The following is a 23382-nucleotide window of genomic DNA, read 5'->3' on the forward strand; positions in this document are numbered from 1 at the left end:
GTGCAGATTAGAAGAGAACTGAACAGGACTGAACACTCGCTGGTATCAGATTCTGTGCTGGCTGCTAGCGTGTAAAAACGCACTGAATGTGTGTGTGTGTGTGTGTGTGTGTGTGTGTGTGTGTGTGTGTGTGTGTGTGTGTGCGTGCGTGCGTGTGTGTGTGTGTGTGTGTGTGTGAGAGAGAGAGAGAGAGAGAGAGATGACAGACATACAGAAAGAGGGGAGAAGTTGAGACCAAGGTGAATAGGAAGAGTGAGTACATGACACATGGTGCAACCCAGAGCAGTGTTTCCCAAACAGTGGGTGGGGACCCATGTGTGGGTCACGGACCAATTTCATTGGGTCACGACTCAAGTAAAAATCCCATTTTCTTTCAAATAATATAATAATAATATATATAAAGTGCACTTGTAGATCTGCTTTTTCACTAGTCTGGGTCCCGGGCATACGTCTAATCTCTCTTTTGGGTCTGGACCTGAAGAGTTTGGACACCACTGACCTATAGCTTCTTGTCAGTGGGTCTTAATATTGGGACTGACTGTGCGTGCCTGCGTGCTGTTTCCCTGATAGGCTGAGGCACTCTCAGTCGTCCAGCTGACCAACCGTGTGTGAGAATGCAGGTCAGCCTTATGAGGATTGGCTGGCTGAGCTGTCATTCCTTTCCAAGGCACTGATTTCTTCCTGATAAAAGTCCATAAATGGACGTACAGTATGTGACCACAGCAAGCAGGGGGGAGATTGCTTCTGGTTTATCAGTTTATGAATGGGTCAACATCGGCCTCTAAGCAATAATCTCTCTCTGCCGCTAATCTGACTCTGTATACGTTTTGTCATTTTGCTATAGCAGTCCTGCTAAGTCACAGATCAATATATGCTGCTCAACTGTCAGCTCTCCACACAAACAACTCCCCCTAATGGCCTTCAGATGAATGGACTTCCACTGTGGTATAATGTGCATGAAAGACTTACAGACAAGTAATTGTATTACAAACAGATCTTTATTGAACCCTCTCTCTCTCTCTCTCTCTCTCTCTCTGTTCTTCACAGGTATCATGACACTGGAATGCTGATTTTTCAAGAGCGACCTACGGCATGCAGACTGCCATAAAGCACAATGTCTCCCGAGAACAAAACTAAACAAAAACATAAACCCATAAAGAAAACGTCCCTGCAGAGGTCTACAGAACACCCGACTCGCCACCAAGCCCCTAAGCCAGAGTGACACGTGACGAAACCATGACCATGCAAAGAAAGAAAAAAGAAAAAGAAAAAAAAGCATACAAACGTGATCTCGACAGAGGAATCCAAATCTTGGGACTTTTGGGAAAGCGAGATCCTCTGGGACCACATCAAGACAGCAGTTTTGTCCCTGTACCCAACCACATATACCTCCAAATTGTAACTAAAGACTTATCAGAGTATAAATACATTATCGATTACGTACGTACAGTAGGTTGACTCGACTAGCAGACGGAAGAAGGAAAAAGAAATGTCCCCACCCCTTTAGCACATTGCCCAGCGTTGATTTATCATGTAAATATTGTACAGGAAAAACAAAAGGCAACATTGATATGAAACAATACTATTGCATAATAATGTATATAGCCATGAGTGTCATGAATATCCATTCCTCCTTATTTCTTCTTCGTCCATAAAGAGTTAGCACAATGGTTAACCTCTGACGCTGTATTTCAGTATAGGAAAAAGAAACAATCTATGTACAATGTAGACGGGAAGCTACTGAAGTCATAGAGTGCACTACTGCTGGGGGGATGACATGGTTGTAAGGGTGTATGTTTCATTAGTTCACCTGCAATGTTAGACAGGGCATTTGCTTCTTTCAACTTTTCCCTTTTAAAATGGATGGTCTCGACATGAAGGAGACTTGACACAGACACACACACACATGCACACATACGTACACACGCGTACACCGAAAAAGACTATTGGTGATTCCTGACTGCCTACCCAAGAGACATCCTGGCCAATCATCTCATTGTAAACTAACACAGCTGCGCTGGACAGAGCTCAATTAATAGATTCATTTAATAGAGTGAAGTATTATGATTAGCCCTCCAGTACAGTAAAATGTGCTGTGTTTTTTAGCTCCCCCTCCGGTAGTAGTGACATAACCCACATGGAGTTCCAATGTTTTGGCAGCTCTCACGTACAGTGCAAAGACAGTAGTCTTTTGTTTTAATTCAGTTCAAATTAACACTCCCTCGTCATCTTTGATTCCCCCACAGTGAAATCCTCAGTTATGGGTCCACTGCGGTCCATTTGTTCCACTGAGGATTTGACAGTGGCTGTTTGGCTAATACTCCCCCCCCTACACACATACCGTACACACACAGACACACACGCACATCTCCGGTGTTGGTGATTGCTGGTTGGTTGGGTCTTGTGTGTCTGTCAGAGGGCCTGGATGCCGGCGGGCCTCTCTGAGACCAGCCGTTCGCTCAGTTCCCAGAGGCTGGCGGCGGCGCCGAGGTCCTGGGCCTGAGAGGACGGCAGGCAGCGGAAGCAGTTGTTGAAGTACATCCCTCCGATGCCCTCCAGCTCCGGAGCGGCGGCGCAGTACACCGTGGTGGCGGCCCCCTGTTGCTGTGGGACACAGAGAGACACACAGAGGCGGCGGAGTCAGGACCACAGCATTACAACGAAAAAGGAGGCAGTTCTTCAGACACGTGGTGGACACCGTCCAGGACATCAAATGGACGCGGAGAAATTCAAGACGGACTTTGGAGACAGCCTACGCGGCCTTGTCCTCTTTTTTTATGCACACACACACACGTACACAGCGACAACACACGAGCTACACGTGCTGAAGGGTACAGGAGAACGGCACACACACACACACACACACATACACACACACACACACAGTAAACCCAGACTCCACACAAAGACTCCCTCTCTGCACCCTCTCTCTCTCTCTCTCTCCATCTCCTTCAACCCATAAAGACTGGGTCATATTACAAAGGAAAAAAAAGAAGAAAAAAAAAGAAGCATAACCTTGTGCTGTACATATATTTCTATACATATATTTATTTCTCTATCTGGAGTGTACAGGACTCATGGCTATATGGGACGGTGTGCATGCGGATGTACAGACAGACTGGTAGAGGAGAGGCGAGAGCCGAGTACCACGGCAGCTCCTCTCTGACAACGACAAACACTGGAGGGTTTTAATGTGAATCACTGTAAAGGCAGATGGGTCTTAATGAATATGTATATTTTTTTCGTGACATGAATCCATTGGTTGAAGTCAGGCATTTCAAAGTAGAGAATTACCGTTGGCAGACAATGTGACAATAGGGTTCCCACGTGTATGTTTGTATTTTATTTATCCAAAAAGTTAACTTTTTTTTAGGAATATCTAGGGAAGCGATATCTTATGCACTTACGCATACAGCACACGCACGCACACGCAGGCACACACACACACACACACACGTGCGCGCACGCACACACGCGGTAGAACCAACACTCTCCCTCTGCCTCTTACTCTGTAAATCCTCTCTCAAGTCAAATCTCAAAGATCACACGGCTCTCTGGCACCCAGAAATCCACTCTGCTTCATGTACCCCAAGGAAGCACATCATATAAATAACCAAGACAGTTATTTAGCTAAGTTCCCTAATACACCCACCCCGTCCCAATATCCAGACAGTAATTAGCAGGAATCTTCTATGCGGGAGGCAAGATTTCTTTGGCGTTTTAAACGGCTGCAGAAGAAGTGCATCAGAGAGAATTAACACACACACACATACACACACAGAGGCTGAATGTTCAAAGAGGCATCTTTCATGTTGTGGCTCTGGCTAAAAAGCTGCTGTGACGGCTTTCCCTTGCAAAGCTCTGGGCTGGAGACAACTTCTATACAGCCACATAAAATGGCTGGCCTCTTTATCGGCCAGCGGGAGTGAGATGGGGTTGAGAGAAGAGAGAGAATGAGAGAGAATGACAGAGTCACAGACAGATGCTGCTGACGTGACATGGCGTGGACTTAGCGTTAAGAACGGGTACACATTATTGTGTATCATTATTTTATGCTTTAACTATTGAAAAATAGCAGATCTACAAGCTCACAGCGCGGCACTGCTATTTTTGAAAAACCGTGAAAATTAGAATTTTGACCCGATTCTATAAGTGTCTTTTGAATCCTTCTAAGGTTTTTTTGAAAAACCTATGTTTCTATGTCAATAATCTGGCTAGCCATCGCCATCGTCAAAGAGAAGGTCCTTTTCACTTAACTGGAGCTCAGTTTGTCTGTTCTTGAGAGACTACTATGTCAGTGGTTCTCAAACCTTTTCATTTGAAGGACCCCCAAAATATATATGTATTTGGCCACGGACCCCCATCTCAAAATATTTAGTTCCAGGGACCACCCAGAAGCAAAATTTGAGTTACAAACGTTCGCTTTGAAAATACATATATTCAAAGATTTGCACACGTTTTCAAAAACAGCAGATCTACAAGCTCGCAGCGCGGCACTCGGTGCCGCGCTGTGAGCTTGTACATCTGCTATTTTTCACTGGTTAAAGCATACAATAATTCTAGGCCCTAAATGGGTTAAGCGCAGAGCGCTGGCACCCATTGAGACAAGCGTGCATGAAATTCAAGCGCGGGTATGCGCGCGCACACACACACACGCTGCACATACATGGACCCACATGACAAATGGCGCGCACTTTGTACATGCGCTTCTTAGCTCACACTGCTTTGCACAGAATTCCTACCCCTGATCTCTAATACACTTTGTATTACAGATGCGCACGTTAACTGAAAAGAGTCACCGAGGCTTTAAGCGTTTCACACTTTAAACACATGCATAGCACTGTAGTTCACAAAACACTTTCACGTTCATTACGAAACGCACGCACACCCGCGCACATACAGTACTGTACACACACACACACACACACACACACACACACACACACACACACACACACACACACACACACACACACACACACACACACACACACACACACACACACACACACACACACACACACACACACAAAACTCCCCCTTCAAGCTCTGAGTAAACTTCCTCCAGAAAGAACGCCTGTGTGTGCGTGCATGCATGCGTGCGTGCGTGCGTGCGTGCGTGCGTGCGTGCGTGCGTGCGTGCGTGCGTGCGTGCGTGCGTGTGTGTGTGCGCGTGTGTGCGTGCGTGTGTGAGAGAGAGCAGGGGTGTCGCACCAAATTCTGGGCCCTGGGTACAAGGATTCACTTCAATTACTTTGTGCTTTAACTATTGAAAAATAGCAGATGTACAAGCTCACAGCACGGCACCGAGTGCCGCGCTGTGAGCTTGTAGATCTGCTATTTTTGAAAAATCATGAAAGTTTTGCAAGTCTTTGAATATTTCAAATCCTTCTGAGGTTTTTCAAAAAACCTATGTTTCTATGTCAGTGGTGCTCAAACTTCTGCTTGTGATTTTGACACATTTTCACGACTTTTAAAAAATAGCAGATCAACAAGCTCGCAGCGCGGCACTCGGTGCCGTGCTGTGAGCTTGTATATCTGCTATTTTTCTAAAGGCCCCTCCACCTTGGGCCCTAGTAACTCAGTCCCACTACCCCACCCCCTTGTGACGCCCCTGTGTGTGTGTGTGTGTGTGTGTGTGTTTGGGTGTGAGAGAGAGAGACGTTGTGGCAGTGAGTTTTGAGAGCGTTTGAAGTCTGGTTATGATGAGAGGATGAAAAGGCAGCCATCTCTCTGTGTGCCTCCGTCTGTCTCACCTGCCAGCGGGGTGATAACTCCATCCTCCGCCACCCGGCCCTGCCATATCAAAGAGCAGCCAAATGCCAAGCAGTGTCTCAGCCCTGCGTGGCGGGTTCACACGCCTCAACCTCTGCTTTAGGGCATCTGATTTAGGTCACCTAAAAGGAGCTAAACGCCTTTTGAAAAAAATAAAAAAGAGAGCGAAAACTCCACTGAAGTTTTCAGGCTGTTTATTTTCTTTTTTTTCTTTTGGCCTGGGTTGAAGGTTTTCCGACTCACAGATGCTTGAGCAAGCTCATGACTTTCAGAAGGACGTTTGTGTCCGGCTACTGAACGTTTTCTTTTTTTTTCTTTTTTTTTTGGACCCGCGTTCGAAGTATAGACCACAACGTTTTCACATCCCTCATCCAGACTCTTGATGCTGGGGTTTATTATCCACATTTATGCCTTCGGATTCCACTTTTTTTCCACTGAGGATTAGGGATGGGACGATAAGCGATATTATCGCTTATCGTGATCAAAAACACTCGCGGTAATCGTATCGTGGAGATTTCATTTATCGTAATATATCGTGCTCCATCATGCACTGGGATCAATTCACCTTTATTTGCATACTATACCTACTTGAAAGTCTTTTTCTCACTCTCTATCAAATGTCTTTGCCAAAAAATAGCCGATCTACAAGCTCACAACGCGACGCGCTGTGAGCTTGTAGATCCGCTATTTTTTGGCAAATGTTCCGCCACCAGGATAATGGATTTTCATTATGGTGATAATATCGTAAATCACAATTTCTTTTGTCACAATAATCGTGATATGATATTTTCATATCGTCCCATCCCTACTGAGGATTTGACCGCGGCTGTTTGGCTATTATAGTAAACCCCTGTACGCAAAAAACCGACTAGTCGTACCGTTACCAAAAGTCTGGTTATTAGCGAGTGGTGTCTCTGTGCAGTGTGTCTATGAGCACAGCATAGTGAGTGGTGTCTCAGTGCAGCAGTAGTGTTCTATCTGATTGGTGTTTAGCTCATCCCCCCTCGCCACTTGACCCCGTGACCTCTCTAGGAGATAAGGCTGATGAGATTAGACATTAACATGCTCAGCCACCCACCAACGCCATTTATCACAGTGCGTGTGCGCGCGTGTGTGTGTGTGTGTGTGTGTGTGTGTGTGTGTGTGTGCGTGTGTGTGCGTGTGTGTGTTGCTATAGTGAGATATAAGGGAGGAAAGTGAGGGGAGGAGGGGGACTCTTTCTCCATGGCATTTCAAACACCTAGAAACACATTTTCTATGTGTAATGCATGCATGAACACAACCACTTGCTGGCCCACACGCACGTGCGCGCGCACACACACACACACACACACGCACACACACATGCGCGCACACACACACACACACACACACACGAGAGCAAACGCTTAGGACAAGCTAGACTACATTTAGGCCGTTCAATCTGTCCGTACAATACACGTGAAAGGTTGTATCAATGATTTGGAACCTACTGTATGTGTACATGTAATGTAGATATAATACCTGTCAATTTAGGTGTCTACAAAAAAAACCTATGGATTTCTCTGTGTGTCTTTCTGTCTCCTGCGGCTTAAAATGTGAAATCACTAATTTTGTGCACGGTAGTTTCTAGACGTAGGGTGTGTGTGTGTGTGTGGGGGGGGTTGGGGGGCTGCTGTCTACTTGCACTGTCATGTGGGAGGAGATACAGTAGGAGGGAACACAGGAAAAGAGATGTCTAGGGGGGGAAAAAAACTCCATAGCAATATGACACGTGTCAAACCAAAGCAACAGAAAAATCTCCCCCCAAAATGCGAAGAGAATACGAACACGTTATTTCAACCACGTAAGCCCCTATGTGTTTTGTCATAATATGACGAATAGCGTGAATAGCTGATTTTCGCTACTTTTGAGAATTTTGGAAACGGTTTGCCTATAAAGACATCCCCGATGTGCTAATATAGGGAGGCTAGGTTTGAAAGTGGTTAAAAACTGCAGCACAATCCACAGTGTTCATTTTAACGCAGACAGAGAGTGTACAAAGGTAACCAAACGGACCATTTATGGCCCATTTGAACGTTCTCAGAGTTACAAATCGTCGCTGTCGGGCAGAAACCTTGTATCTCCAAGTTTCAAATTTGTATGTTTTTTCGTAGAGTAAAGCCCTGCTTGGCTGCTTCATCATACAAGACTGACACACTAAACTAGTGAAAATAGCAGTTCTACAAGCACACAACGCCTTGCATCGTTGTATGCTTGTAGATCTGCTATTTTCACAATTTTCTAAAATGCTAAATACAAAACGAACGGTTTTGGCCATACAGGGTTTCCACCCGACAACGACGAACTAACATGAACACAGAGGATTAATACCGTGTATACGAGCAGCAATAAGGCAAGCCTCCATGAGGTCCCCGGGATGCACCTCTGCTATACTGCTCTGGGATCAGATCCAAGTCTTCCAATCTCAACATTGCGAGAGAGCGACGCCCCGCGGGGACCATCGCCGCCCGCGTGAAATCGCCATTGTGCAGTGTTACGCAATAATGGGTTGTTGACAGCTCGTAATGGAGCGCATCCAAGAAGCCGAGATGGTGACAGAGCGGGGGAGAAGCCATGTTGTCTACAAAGTAGAGCAGGGGTCTTCAACAGGGGGTCCGGGACCCCTAGGGGGTCCCCAGAGTTACTACAGGGGGTCCTCCAAATCTTTGTGTGATAGAAACTTTTTTTCCTCCTTTTTTATATGAACCACTTGAACCCTAGTTTCCATATTCAAAGAACTTTAGCGCGAGGCGTTGTGAGCTTTTAGATCGGCTATTTTTGGCAAAGAGGTTTGGTGTAGAGGAGAAAAAGAGCAGACTAAGTACAGAGTGAAAGGTCAAGTTTATCAAGTATTGAAAATTCAAGTGGTTAAATATCTGGAAACACAAATTTACACTAACCCAAAATACACAGATGATCGTGCTGTCAAACGGTGAAACTATATGGAATCTCTGAAAAGGTTGTGGGGGTCCCTGCTTCATCTCACTCTCAACTAAGGGGTCCTTGGCCTGAAAACGTTGAAGACCCCTGGTGTAGAGTACAATAATATATAATAATAATAATAATAATAACGTTGCCGTGTTCTGTCCTGGGTCTCGTCCGTCGAACTTCGTACTCGGCTTTATAATGTGTGAGCGCTCTCTCTCTCTCTGACCCTTTGCATGTGACCCCTCCCCCCACACCACCACCCCTCTAACATCTGTAGTTATGTCATTGACCCTCTTCTCTCTCTCTCTCTCTCTCTCCCCCTCTGACCCATGACCCCCCCTCCCCCGGTTGTAAATAAACCCAGTACTGTAGAGCAGTCTGTTTTTGCCCCCCCCCTCCCCCCCCCCTGTATATATCAACATCCTGTAAATATCAAAACAGCTATGCATGCTGATAACCTAGCAATTCTTTCAGGTACTTTTATAATCCCAAAAAAAAAAAAAGAAAAAAAAAAAAGGCAAAACAGATTCTCATATGGCATGTGCTGGAAAAAAACGAACTATAAAAAAAAAAAGTAGAAAAAAAATCACAAACTTGAAATAAAAAATGTAAAAACGTGAAAAATACGATATCCTCTGTTGGACAGTGTGTGACTGTGTAGAGTATTAAGTGTTTTCTTACTCCAGTGGGTGGGTATACTCTTCCTTTGCCTGTCCTTAACTGTGTTCATGCTCACCATCTGTGTCAGTTGTTGTCAGTCGGTGTTTGTACCGCATCGAGGGCTGAGGCACGACGGACACGGGGACACGTGCACGTGTGCGTGTGTGTGGGGCGGTTATGTTTTTGAGCCGGCTGACCTCTGAGATGGTACTCTGAGTCATCAGCAGTACGCAACATCTATTGGGGATGTGGGGATTGGGGTTCTTCTAAATTTGTGCGTTTTCTCATAAAATAAAGCCCTGCTTCATCGTACAAGACCGTTGCACAAAACTTGTGAAAATTGATGATCTACAAGCACTTGTGTGCTTGTAGATCGGCTATTTTCACTATTTTAAATCATTATTAAAATGATAAATGCAAAATGAACGGTTTTGGACATACAAGTTTTCCACCTGACAACGACGATACTTTGTCATCATGTGAGGAAGCCCTAGAGATGCGTTCTGTGACCCAAAAGCTACAGGTTTAAAACCCGCTCCAAGTACCAGCTGGGTGGGGTTTATTGCATCAGAACAAATCTGAGTTGTGTGCTTGATCTACAAGCACACAACGCCTCGCGGTGCGAGGCGTTGTGTGCTTGTAGATCGGCTGTTTTCACTAGTTTAAATCATTTTTAAAATGATAAATGCAAAACGAAGAGTTTTGGACATAAAGGGTTCCCACCCGACGACGACGATATAATGTAGACTAGAAGAAATGTGCACGGTAAAATCCTCAAACGTAACCACATCGACTCGTCGAGGTTACCTTGGTTACGTTTGTACGCACCTAAATGAACACAGGGTTTTTACTGTTAAGTCTGATCAACACGCGGCACAAACAGGTCCCCGTACTGCACTGTACTTTCTCACAACGTCACGGTCAGCCCCCCCGACCGGCCACAGAGCCATGCAGGTGGAGTGGTGTCCCAGACTGCCTCAGCCCTCGGCCCCAGCCTTGTGGACTAGCTATCCTGAAAAGTGGGACTCCAAAAGGGATTGTGATTCTATTTCAGGAATGTTTCTTTTCAACCTGTGGTGTTTTAAGATAGATGGAGGTGTCTGATTTTTAATCTGTGCTAAAGATATTTTACATTTAATAAATAACCATTGAAATGAACTATTTGAGGCTTCCCTTTTTTTTGCATCTTGTCTGGGGAGTGATAATAAAAAGCAAACGGAGGAATGTCTGCAGTGGCGTCAGTTCAGAAAAAGCTAAGGTATGGCAACATGACTGGTGTCTTGCACGCGCGCGACACCAGTCGTGTTGCCATACCTTAGCAAGAGGCATGATACATTTATTTTAAGAAGTACATTTTATTTTTCCCCCCGTTTCTACGGTTGTTCTAGTGCAGCTAAACTTAGCATGTTAGTAAACGTGCCACAATTAACAATAATACATTGCACCTGTGCAGCTGACCTGTGGAACCTGGGAATATACAATTTTTTTCAAGACAGGGAGAATAAAAGTGTGGATAATATAATTATTTATAATACCTTGTTAAAGTGACCATTTTGTAAATTTTTGCATTTGTAGTTATTTTACTGTAACTTAACAACATAATAACCAGCACAGATAGACAAAGAGACATTCATGGATTTATATTTAAAAGTAACTATTATTTTCCCCTCTGGACCCATGTATGGCAGCTGCATACCCCTGCCATACCCAAGTGACGCCCCTGAATGTCTGTATATTTTGCTCTTGTGTGGGTTTGCGCAGGGCTGTGCTAGCCCTCAGCAGTGCTAGCCTCTGCAAGCTGACAGCTCAACTGAGCGTGCCCTACCCAGCTGCGGGGGGGATTCTGGGTAACGCGGTCCCCTCAAGATAAACAACCTGCCCCTCGATTCAGCCTGACCACTCAACCACGAGGGCAGGAGATTAGCACCCCAAACACCCCAGAACACTCCTCAGAAAACACCCTCGCACTCACCCCTATGACCCCCCCATAACCCCTATGACCCCCCCATAACCCCTATGACCCTTGTCGAGGTGGACTTAGTGGCAGTGGTGGAAAAAGTACTCAAATGTTTTACTTTAGTAAAAGTATCAATACTACAATGTAGAAATACTCTGTTACAAGTAGAAGTATAGAATACCAGTAAGACTCCCTAATCGGGAGATAAGCGACCGTTGGTCGCTTATCTCCACAAATAGGCCAAAAGTTTGTTTTACCAATTATCAAGACATACGGGCAGTTGACAGTTTGCCATGGTTACTCATTGAAGTTGAATCTCCATATATGGAGATAACCTACGCATCACACTAAGTCTGACCTCACCAGCCCATATTTGGGCATGAGCAACTTATGTCTCCATATATGGAGATATGATGACATCACACAGTCCTCAGCCGATGATGTGGCGTGATGTCATACAATACACAAACGAGCCCTACAGTATAAAGGGGCAATTCTTGCCAGGAAAGAAGCATTTCTTCGACTCAGACCTTATCGCCAGGGTTGGCTTATAGCAGCTGTCGGTAGGACCATATATGGATTCTGTTAGTGTGGATCTCCTAACAGGGCATCATCTGGGATACAATCCCTTTTATGCCCATATATGGAGATCCCTAACAGAATCCCTTTCATGCCCATATATGGAGATCCCTAACAGAATCCCTTTTATGCCCATATATGGAGATCCCTAACAGCATCACTTTTATGCCCATATATGGAGATCACTAACAGCTAACAGAATCCCTTTTATGCCCATATATGGAGATCCCTAACAGAATCCCTTTTATGCCCATATATGGAGATCCCTAACAGAATCCCTTTTATGCCCATATATGGAGATCCCTAACAGAATCCCTTTTATGCCCATATATGGAGATCCCTAACAGAATCCCTTTTATGCCCATATATGGAGATCCCTAACAGAATCCCTTGTATGCCCATATATGGAGATCCCTAACAGAATCCCTTTTATGCCCATATATGGAGATCCCTAACAGAATCCCTTTTATGCCCATATATTATGGAGAAATCCCTGCTCTGAGTATCTGACATCAGTGTGATGTCACCTGTTTATGCCCATATATGGAGATCCCTGCTCTGCGTATCGGGTTGCTATGGTAAACAGTTGGTTGCTAGGGTAAAAAAAACATGGTTGCTATGGTAAACAGTTGGTTGCTAGGGTAAACAGTTGGTTGCTAGGGTAAAACCATGGTTGCTAAGGTGGTTGCTAACGTACACTAACAGACCAGCAACAACAGACTGTTGCCACAGCAACGTACACAAAGGTTTGTGTACACATGTGGTGTGATGTCAAACTGATGCGGAGATATGAGCAGGGCAAAGGTGTGACGTGTGACGTGTGACCGACGGACGGACGGACGGCCGGTGGAGGTTTTCATAGTAAACTGCTCCCTGACGGTCGCAATAAAAATTACTTGGGTAAAAGTATAAAAGTATTGACATCAATAAGTACTTAATTAGTAAAAGTACAAAAATAGCAGATCTACAAGCTCACAGCGCGTCGCATCGCGACACGTTGTGAGCCCCCAAGACTTTCACATCTTCTCATAGACCCCATAAGACATTCACATAACGAATAACTGAGTAAGCATGTTTGAGGTCTCACAGCATATCTCCATACATGGTCCATGGATCTCCATATATGGGTACCAGGGGTCTCCATATATGGGTAACTGGTCCGATATACCGGTACATCACTGTCCAGATGACCAAGACATGGCTTTTCACCCTTAGGCGTCTTACTGGTAATAAGGAAACCGTGTTGAAAGTGGTTTCAGAAAAACTAAGTGAATTAAAATGGTCATAACGTGACAGGATCATGATGTGCACAAACGTTATTTGTACTTACTGTAGATATGAGGTCATGCTATGGCTACGTTTTTGAACAAAGCCTTGAGAGCATTTCCTTGTGTGGTAATGGTCTATGTCTCATTGGATATAGCAATATTCAAAAATACTTCCTCAATTAGAATAAAAATGCGTCCCAAAACAATGTTGATGTGACTAAGACATTAGTTACACCTACAAGAACAACTGTAATCTCACTTTTCACTTAAACCATCTACACAGTATACTTTGTATGGTCTTTTCACTGAATATTCACAGCGAAATGGCATGTCCAAGAATAGGGATGCTAGTGGCAAGTTTTTAAATATCTAAGATTTTTCAGGCTTTCATGGCCAGAGAAGATGGTTCTATTTGCGACATCAGGCACATAACAGACTAGCAGTATGTGCTGACTATATTTGAGGGGACAAATAGTGCTGTCACGATTATGACATTTTACATAACGATTAATTGTCACTCAAATAATTGCGATTAACAATTTAATTGTGTTTTTGTCATAGACAATTACATTTCTGTTTGGCTTTTAGGCTTTGAAGTTACACATGGCAGATATGACACATAACCTAAATATAGCCGATCTACAAGCTCACACTATTTGACTTTAAAAAATATTTTTCAACATGGAAACCATTGTGACGATTATGTCAAATAATCGCGATTATGTCAAATAATCGCGATGGCTAATACTCACCTATGGGCAGTGCGCTCCCATGAGAGTCATTAAAGAGCCAATGAAAGGAGAAAGGACCACACTACCCCCTCCCTCCCATCCTCTCTTCCTCCCACTCTCTCTCTCTCTGTTACATCCTCTCCATGTCGGTGAACTTTGATCTGCCCCGCATTCCTCTTCCACACACTCTCCGTCCATCCCCATGTAGTCCCACTTGATCTGAAAGCGTGCCCCCATGCTGCCACATGGCTCCCTCCAGCCCTGTACGCGGACTCGCTTATAGACTGGCTATTTTCGGTGTGCGACGACAGCTCGCAAACCCAAGTACAAATACAGGACCCTGCAGCTGTGGTCAGAGGAATTCAAACGGATCATGGGAGTATAGGAAAGTGAAATGGATATATCTCTACTTCCAGACACATATCACAGACAACTCTTCTCTCACACTTTTTGCACGTCACACGGCAAACACAGCGGGCGAGGAAACGGAAAGAGACGGAGAGAGGGAGAGGGGAAGAACTGCAAGAGGATAAACTATGCCAGAGTGACAGTAACAACACACAAAGCACTGCAGTCCCCACTCCCAAGCCCTCTCCCCCTTTTGCACCAGATAAGATCAACCGAGTGTCAGTCATAAAGCGCCTCGCATCACACTGCAAATGGTGTGTGTGTGTGTGTGTGTGTGTGTGTGTGTGCGCGCGTGCGCGCACGCATACATGCATGCATGCCTGTGCATATGCACTGTATGTGTGTGTTTGTGTGCAGTCCAATGCTGACCTGCCTGCATACATTTAAGGCGTGCATGTTCCAGGGAACAATGGAGTAGGAAACGGGAATGGGGGCTATGGCAGCGGAGAGAAAAGAGAGGAAGAGAAGAGGGGAAACACAGGGAGACAACAGGGAACGAGAGAGGGGAATCATTAAGAGGAGAGGAAAGGAGAGAGGAGAGGAGAGGAGAGGAGAGGAGAGAGCGAGAGGACACAAGGCACCAAGGCAGCCAAGAGGAAAACGATGGCGAAGTCAGAAGGACTTGCGCAGCGACTGTGAAACTATCTCATTTTTATCTTTGGCGAGAGGACTTCCGAGGTGATCCGCACAACCTAATTATTTTCCCCTAATAAAAGCAACATATGCTAAGACAATAAAAGGCCTTATTGGACACCTATTCATTAAAGAGGCAGCAGTAAAGGGAGCAGGACTCTGGCTGTGGGATTATCTTTTAACAGGGCTTTTTCTCTGGCTGAAAATGGCCTCGGTCTTCCTTTAGCGCATCCCATATGGGTGCATAGACCACCATAAAAGAAACTGAATTATACATGAAGAGGGCCGGCTTGCTTTATTGGCCGTGATCTGCTCTTTTTTTTCTCACCCCAACACTCTAACCTGATTGGGTTGGTGTGGCATGCCTTATACTTTGGGCTGAATCAGTCTGGAGGACATCAGCGCTACAGTGTTGATTTTGTCGACTAAAACTATGACGAAAAATGTTTGTCGACTGCGTTCTTTTCACTGACAAAAACGAAATAAAAACTAAGCTGTGATGACTTAAACTAAGACTAAATATATTGACAATTTCGTCAACAAAATAAAGACTAGACTAAAACGTTAGAACTGAAAGGGGAGGGACTAGAGGAGAAGAGAGTATATGTTTGGTTGCTCTCAGGTGTTACATGCTGAAAATAGGGCTACAAGCTCACAACGCGTCGCGCTGCGACGCATTGTGAGCTTGTAGATCTGCTATTTTCAGCAAATAACCAAGTGTAAAATCAGTCATTACGATGCCATCAAGGCTTGCCAAAATACATTTCAGTTGACTACGGTAAATCAACTGTAGATTCAGTCGCCTAAAATCATATGATATTTAGTCGACTAAAATTAGACTAAAACTAATACTTTTCAGGTGACTAAAACTAAATGACATTTTATTCAAAAGACTATGACTAAAACTAAAGGTCTTTGCACACTGCTGCGTTTTTTGGGCCAAATATCGTAGTGAATTTCGGAGCGCGTAAATAAAAAAATCAACCTCACGTTATGTCAATCACGTTTGCACACTGCCGCCCGTTTCGTATTCATTTTCGGACCAGGGTCGTTTTTTTTCGATTTTCGCAGCTGTCACTACTGAGTCCCTTGCTCTCTCTCTCTTTCCTCTCTCTCCCTGGCCTCCGGATTTCGGATTTCCAAAACGCAACGAAAACACGCAGTGCAGTGTGCAACCAGCTTAAATCAATATTTGCTCTCAAAAACAACACTGGTGTGGCATGCCTTGTACTTTGGGCTGAATCAATGTGGAGGACATCAGCGCTATATCCACAGTACGGCGATAGCGCCGCGTTTAGGCAAGGCGTTTATGTGCGGAAGGGGGAAGCGCCTCAAATGCAGCGGTACATACCAAATACGACATCCACATTCCACTGCGATGCGGCAACATACAGATAGACGAAATTTTGGGTAAGTTGGTAACACCTGGACGGTTGAAGTAACGCATGGCGGTGACTCAAGTTGGACAGTTTGACACGCTGAAGTCATTATTCCATATGGTCAATGCACTGTAAGTGTCACTATAGCTCTATTATCAGCCAAGCAATGCTGTCTGTGTGTCGGTGTGCGAGTGTGTGATGAGCTGGTGTAATAAGGTGTGTGTGTGTGTGTGTGTGTGTGTGCGCGTGTGTGTGCTCACCTTCTCACTGATGCGCCAGCTAATTGGTCTCCTGCGGCAGGCTGACATATTCATGTGTGCGCGCACACACACACACACACACGCACGCACGCTAGCACGCACAGAAGCTCACATTCTGGGTGTATGAGTTACACCCACATGTGGTATACTACTGTATGTGGCGTGCCAACGTGCACATGCGCGTGCACGCCACGTGCACCAGCACATCCGTGTGCAGGTGGAGGTAGCCCACAGAGTGTGTTTCCAAATGAACTCATTATCACCGCGCCGAATCCAAGTGAAGAATGACACCCTGACAGACTGCACATAACATACACACTTAAAAAACCACCCTACAGAACAGGAACGCAAGAAAAATGAAAAATACAAAACGGAGAAAAGAAAAAAAAGACCAAAACTGTGTTTTTCCGAAATGGTATATTACACAAAAGAATGTATAGAAAACTAAATGCGTCCAAAGAATAATGGGAAGAAAAAGGAAAGAAAAGAAGGAACCAACCAACACAAAAACGCCTTTGGGGCCGCCTCCAAAATTGTTTTTATTTCTCCACAATGGGAGAGGAAGGAGCATCCTAACATGTCAAACATAATGCGATCATTCACTGGCTTTTTGTTATGGTAAATACCGGGCGGTGATAGCTGCCGTCACTCCAGCAGCACCCATGCAGCCCATATCGCTTCAGCTCCAACAATTACTGACAATACACTCCTATGAATTAACATTACAACCGGGTGAGGTTGCACAGTTATTCAACCAAGATACTGTCCTTTTGTTGTTGTTTATTTAAAGCCTCGACTGCCACGCAAAAGCTGAATAAATCGATATGTTGGCCTTTTTTCAGGCATATGACTGACATTGACTGTATAAAAACAACGAATAATATGCTATCTAATCCCAGATGGATGCAAAAAAGAAAATCTGAAAAAGTGGGTTTTCACAGCTGAAACCCACTTTTTCAGTGCAAGAGCTTCACCGTCATTTTTCTTAAAGTTAATCTCTCTCTTTGGCCCCGTTTTAGAGCAGTGGTTCTCAACCTTTTCAGCCCATGACCCCCCAAATAATCACAGTTTAACTGGGGACCCCACTTCTGACGAGGTTCTATTGCGACACGAGGCGTTGTGAGCATGTAGATCGGCTAATTCTGCCTCTAATATCTGACAATTTGGCCAACGTTTAATTTGTCATTTTAGAGGTATTAAAAAGTCCTCAAATTGTCACTTTAAAAATGTGCATTTACCCTCTATCCACCTCTTTCTGCTGGAATTTACTGGAGAATTTTTTGCACCACACTTCCGGTTAACAGCAGACATACAAGCTCACGTTGCGTCGCAGATGCAGCCGCTGTGAGCTTGTAGATCACACTCTGCTGCGGCGCCGGAAGCTCTGTGCAACTTCTGCGCAATGCACGATGGGATGTTGGAAAGTTGTGGATACACTTAAACTTTATGTTGGTTTGTTTACTCTTCAGAGAGGAAACAATGTTGCACATTAAGTTAATCATCTGGGGACCCCCCAAAATAATTTGGGGACCCCCCTGGGGGTCCCAACCCACAGGTTGAGAACCACTGTTTTAGAGGGAACAGACGCTCGCCTTGTCTGTCCTCCTCGTTTAACCGCTCTCTCTCTCTCATCCCCCCCCCCCCCCTTGTTCCCTTGTGCTGGAGGTCGAGGGAGGGATGTTCTCTTTTAAATAAGAAGGCAGCGCTGGCCCATTAAACTCTGATAGTAATGATATTAATTTGGCAGGAACGTGTCATTTTCACAGGAGAGCAACTAGCAGAACTGTCATTATGCTCACACGTGCACGCTCGTGTGAGCGCACATACACGCACGCGGACAGTCAAACACACACACACACACACACACACACACACACACACACACACACACACACACACACACACACACACACACACACACACACACACAGGCAAAAGCATTCTTTCATATTCACACTCTAACATGTCCTGCACACACACAAGCGCACACCTGCACACACATACGGGCACACACACACACACACACTTTTTTCTCTCTCTTTCACACACACACACACGCACACGCACACACACACACACACACACACACACACACACACACACACACACTAGGAACATGTCACAGGAGAGCAGCTAGCGGTAACATTATGAGAGAGTCGCAGAGGCCTGCTAATGGGATAGATTAGTGTGCCCTTGGTCACCACAGCTACAGCAGTGTGACTTATATCCCCTCTCTCTCTCTCTCCACCCCCCACTTCACCTCCTTCCCTCTTCTCCTCCATTCACCCTCCTTACTTTGGCCTCCTGCCCTCTAGTCCAAGGGGTCTTCAACAGGGGGGTCCGGGACCCCTGGGGGGGTCCTCCGAGTTACTACAGGGGGTCCTCCAAATGTTTGAGTGATAGAAACTTTTTTCTTTTTTATATTAACCACTTGAACCCTAGTGTCCAAAGTCTGAGAACTTAGCCGATCTACAAGCTCACAACGCCTCGCAGCACGAGGCGTTGTGAGCTAGATCGGCTATATTCGGCAAAAAGGTTTGGTGTAGAGGGGAAAAAGAGCAGACTAAGTACAGAGTGAAAGGTCAAGTTTATTAAGTATTGACAGTTCAATACTTGGTTAAATATCTGAAAGCACAAATTCACATTAATCCAAAATACACTGATGATTGTGCTGTCAAACAATGAAACTATATGGAATCTATGAACAGGTTGTGGGGGTCCCTGCTTCATCTCTCTCTCAACTAAGGGGTCCTTGGCCTGAAAACGTTGAAGACCCCTGTTCTAGTCTGTTCTTTCCTTCACACTCCATGGGAGTGTGAAGGAAAGTCTGCACTCCCTCTCACCCCACAGCCCACCAGGTCACCTGCTGGCTCACATGGCTCCACAGTTAGAAGGGTTAGTGACAGGTGAACACAATCGCCAGAACAAAAAACGAATACATCACAGGAACCCAGCAAGCACAATCAGTGACGTCTCGATTGGGGCCAGATCGAGTCAAACCATGACTAGTCAGATCTGGCCTAGAATATCACCTGATATCATTGAGGGTCCGATCGAGGCTAGATGAATATCATAACTGACATGTCCCAGATTATAACCTTACATGCTCATATCTCAACTAACATTACAAACAATAACAATAATCCTATAGTCCATATGACATCCTGGTAATGACGTCAAGATCATCCCCATATGGGCTGTGATCTGGCCTAGTTCTGAACGTCACCGGAGTCACCGGAGGACGTTATCATAACGTCATCATGACGTCATTTGGCTTGCAGGGAAGGGTTCCCCTAAGGCAGTGGTTCTCAAACTTTTGAATTTCAAGGACCAGTTTGGCATGCATTAGAGGTCAGGACAGGGCCCCCTATAACTACAAGCGTGTGCAAATGCAACCAAATGCAACCGTTTGCACACTCGCAGAGGTACAGATCAAGGTCCATTTGGTTCCTACGTATCAAGCATTCAGCTGGGGACACCCCGGAACCCCCTCAAGGACCCCCGCCCTAAGGAAGGACCATGCATGTTCCAAGGTTCAAGTGGTTAAACGGCAAGTCTAACGTTATTTTCAGTCAGTTCTGATGAAAACGGATATTTCTGCAATATGAAAGATTCTAAAAATTAACAGTGTAATTCAGGGGTGCCGTGAATGAAAAAGTTATTTACAGGGGTACCCTGAGTAAAAAAAAAAATGAAAGACCACTGCAGTATACTGAACCCAAATATTTAATGTGAGCTTTAATGTGAGCATTAGTGGTCTTTACAGTGCATGGTGGACCCTGAGGCAGACGCTCTCTCTGCAGCATTTATCGGCCTCTCTGACTCTAATAATGAGGCCCGTCCAAGGCACTGATAAACACATATTCATGCACACACACACGCACGCACGCACGCACGCACGCACGCACGCACACACACACACACACACACACACACACACACACACACACACACACACACACACACACACACACACACACACACACACACACACACACACACACACACACACACACACACACACACACACACACACACACACACACACACACACACACGCCCATACATGGTGTGTGTGTGTGTGTGTGTGTGTGTGTGTGTGTGTGTGTGTGTGTGTGTGTGTTTGTTTGCGAGTCCATGTGCTCTTCAATAATGCTTGTGTATGTGCGTGCGTGCGTGCGTGCGACAGTGCGTGCGACAGTGCGTGTGTGTCCAGGCTGACCCCATCTCGGCTCTCCTGACCGGTTGAATGCAGGCTGCATAAATTAGTGCTGATGCTCTGCGATGTAATTATGCTGCTGTCAGGACGGCCCCTCCACTCAAATTCATTTTAATAAAGTTGGTCTCCAAGGTTACCGACCGGGGGGTCACCTTCGGTGTCAGCCCCCACGGAACCACTCGCTGCCCGCCCGCCAAGCGCTCTGGAAGTCTGCGATCGGAGCGACCACGACGCCGCAATACCAGGGCACTGAGCCCCCCCCCCCCCCCCCCCCCCCCCCACCCACACACACACACACACATCACTACAAACACACACACACTGCACAAACAATGTGAGGAGAGGAGAGGAGAGGAGAGGAGAGGAGAGGAGAGGAGAGGAGAGGAGAGGAGAGGAGAGGAGAGGAGAGGAGAGGAGAGGAGGAACAGATAGATGAACCTAGAAAAGCACATTGTCGTAGTCGGGCAGAAACCTCGTATCTCCAAGTTTCACATTTGTATGTTTTTTCGCAAAGTAAAGCCCTGCTTCACCATACAAGGCCGTCGCACAAAAGTAGTGAAAACAGCTGTTTTCACTAGTTTAAATCATTTTTAAAATGATAAATGCAAAACGAACGGTTTTGGACATACAAGGTTTTCACCCGACAACAACGACATAGTCTTGAGATTGTAAGGGTGTTAAGTAGTGAAGGTTTCACAGCAGATGGAGGGAAGAGTAGAGTAGAGTAGAGTAGAGTAGAGTAGAGTAGAGTAGAGTAGAGTAGAGTAGAGTAGAGTAGAGTAGAGTAGAGTAGAGTAGAGTAGAGTAGAGAAGAGAAGAGAAGAGAAGAGAAGAGAAGAGAAACAGATAGATGAACCTAGAAAAGCACATAATAGTCTTGAGATTGTAAGGGTGTTAAAGGAGTAGTTCACCCCCAAAATGTCTATTTTTCTATTGATTACTCATGCTATGGAGTAGGGTTTTTGTTGCATTCCTACGGCAATAATTTGATAGCAATAACATTTACCCCCATTGATTCCGGATGGAGACCCAAATGCATTTGGGTCCCCATCCGGAATCAATGTGTGTAAATTGACTAAAATATTTCTTTTGTCTTAGCAATGTGACAAATACAAAACAATATTATTGAACTCAAGTCTCCATGGCGAGAGTAATCAATAGGGGAAAAAAAGTCATTTTGGGGGTGAACTACTCCTTTAGGTAGTGAATGTTTCACAGAAGATGGAGGGAAGAAAAGCGAGAGGAGAGGGTGAGTGTAAAAGATAAGTGGGAGCTGTTGAGCGAAGGAAGGAATAAGAATGAGACAAAAAGAAAAAAGAGGGGGAAGGGGGGGGGGGGTAGAAAGGTGAGGAGGAGGGGGGCGGGGCAAAAGGTACAGGGACAAGGAAAGGGCAAGGGAGTGTCTCTCCTGGGCAGATGGCGGAGTGTATTCTCATTTGTCCTGCTACGGAGTGTGTGCGCGCTAACGCTAACCTCCGGGGCACGGCTGCAGCACAAAACACGCTCTCAATTAGCCAGTGACACAGCCTCACGCATACAGCAGGGAGGACTGGGGAGCCACTGGTCTGGTTTCTCTCTCCAGCACGCCGGATGCTACATGCAGCATTAAGCCTATTCTCAGGGGCGTCAATTGGGTATGGCAGGGGAATGCAGCTGCCATACCCTGGGTCCAGGGGGGAAAATAAGAGTTACTTTTAAATATAAATCCATGAATGTCTCTTTGTTTATCTGTTCTGGTTATTATGTTGTTAAATTACAGTAAAATAACTACAAATGCAAAATGGTCACTTTAACCCATTCAGGCCGGGAACACATTTTAGTGTATGGGAGGGTTACAGTACATGTACAGTATGTAGCAACATATTTGTTGTTGTAGGCTAATTTCTGATTTAGACCTAACTATAGGTTAGGCCTAACAAGGTGTTATAATTATATTCTCCACACATTCTCCATAGCAATAACATTTACCCCCATTGATTCCGGATGGAGACCCAAATGCATTTGGGTCCCCATCCGGAATCAATGTGTGTAAATTGACTAAAATATTTCTTTTGTCTTAGCAATGTGACAAATACAAAACAATATTATTGAACTCAAGTCTCCATGGCGAGAGTAATCAATAGGGGAAAAAAAGTCATTTTGGGGGTGAACTACTCCTTTAGGTAGTGAATGTTTCACAGAAGATGGAGGGAAGAAAAGCGAGAGGAGAGGGTGAGTGTAAAAGATAAGTGGGAGCTGTTGAGCGAAGGAAGGAATAAGAATGAGACAAAAAGAAAAAAGAGGGGGAAGGGGGGGGGGGGTAGAAAGGTGAGGAGGAGGGGGGCGGGGCAAAAGGTACAGGGACAAGGAAAGGGCAAGGGAGTGTCTCTCCTGGGCAGATGGCGGAGTGTATTCTCATTTGTCCTGCTACGGAGTGTGTGCGCGCTAACGCTAACCTCCGGGGCACGGCTGCAGCACAAAACACGCTCTCAATTAGCCAGTGACACAGCCTCACGCATACAGCAGGGAGGACTGGGGAGCCACTGGTCTGGTTTCTCTCTCCAGCACGCCGGATGCTACATGCA

General features: G+C 45.4%; 1 protein-coding gene across 1 annotated transcript in view; it reads right to left on the minus strand.

The window, feature by feature from the left end:
• Positions 1 to 1050: 1050 nt before the first annotated feature.
• The window catches only part of wwox (WW domain containing oxidoreductase), a 306800-nt gene continuing 284468 nt past the window's right edge, over positions 1051 to 23382 (minus strand). Inside the window, exon 9 of the mRNA XM_080736119.1 lies at positions 1051 to 2604. Coding sequence (XP_080592245.1) covers positions 2413 to 2604 — 192 coding nt within the window. The 3' untranslated portion in view covers positions 1051 to 2412. The remainder of the gene's footprint in view (positions 2605 to 23382) is intronic.

The sequence above is a fragment of the Nannobrachium achirus genome (assembly GCF_963921795.1).
Source record: "Nannobrachium achirus genome assembly, chromosome: 11".
NCBI lineage: Eukaryota > Metazoa > Chordata > Actinopteri > Myctophiformes > Myctophidae > Nannobrachium > Nannobrachium achirus.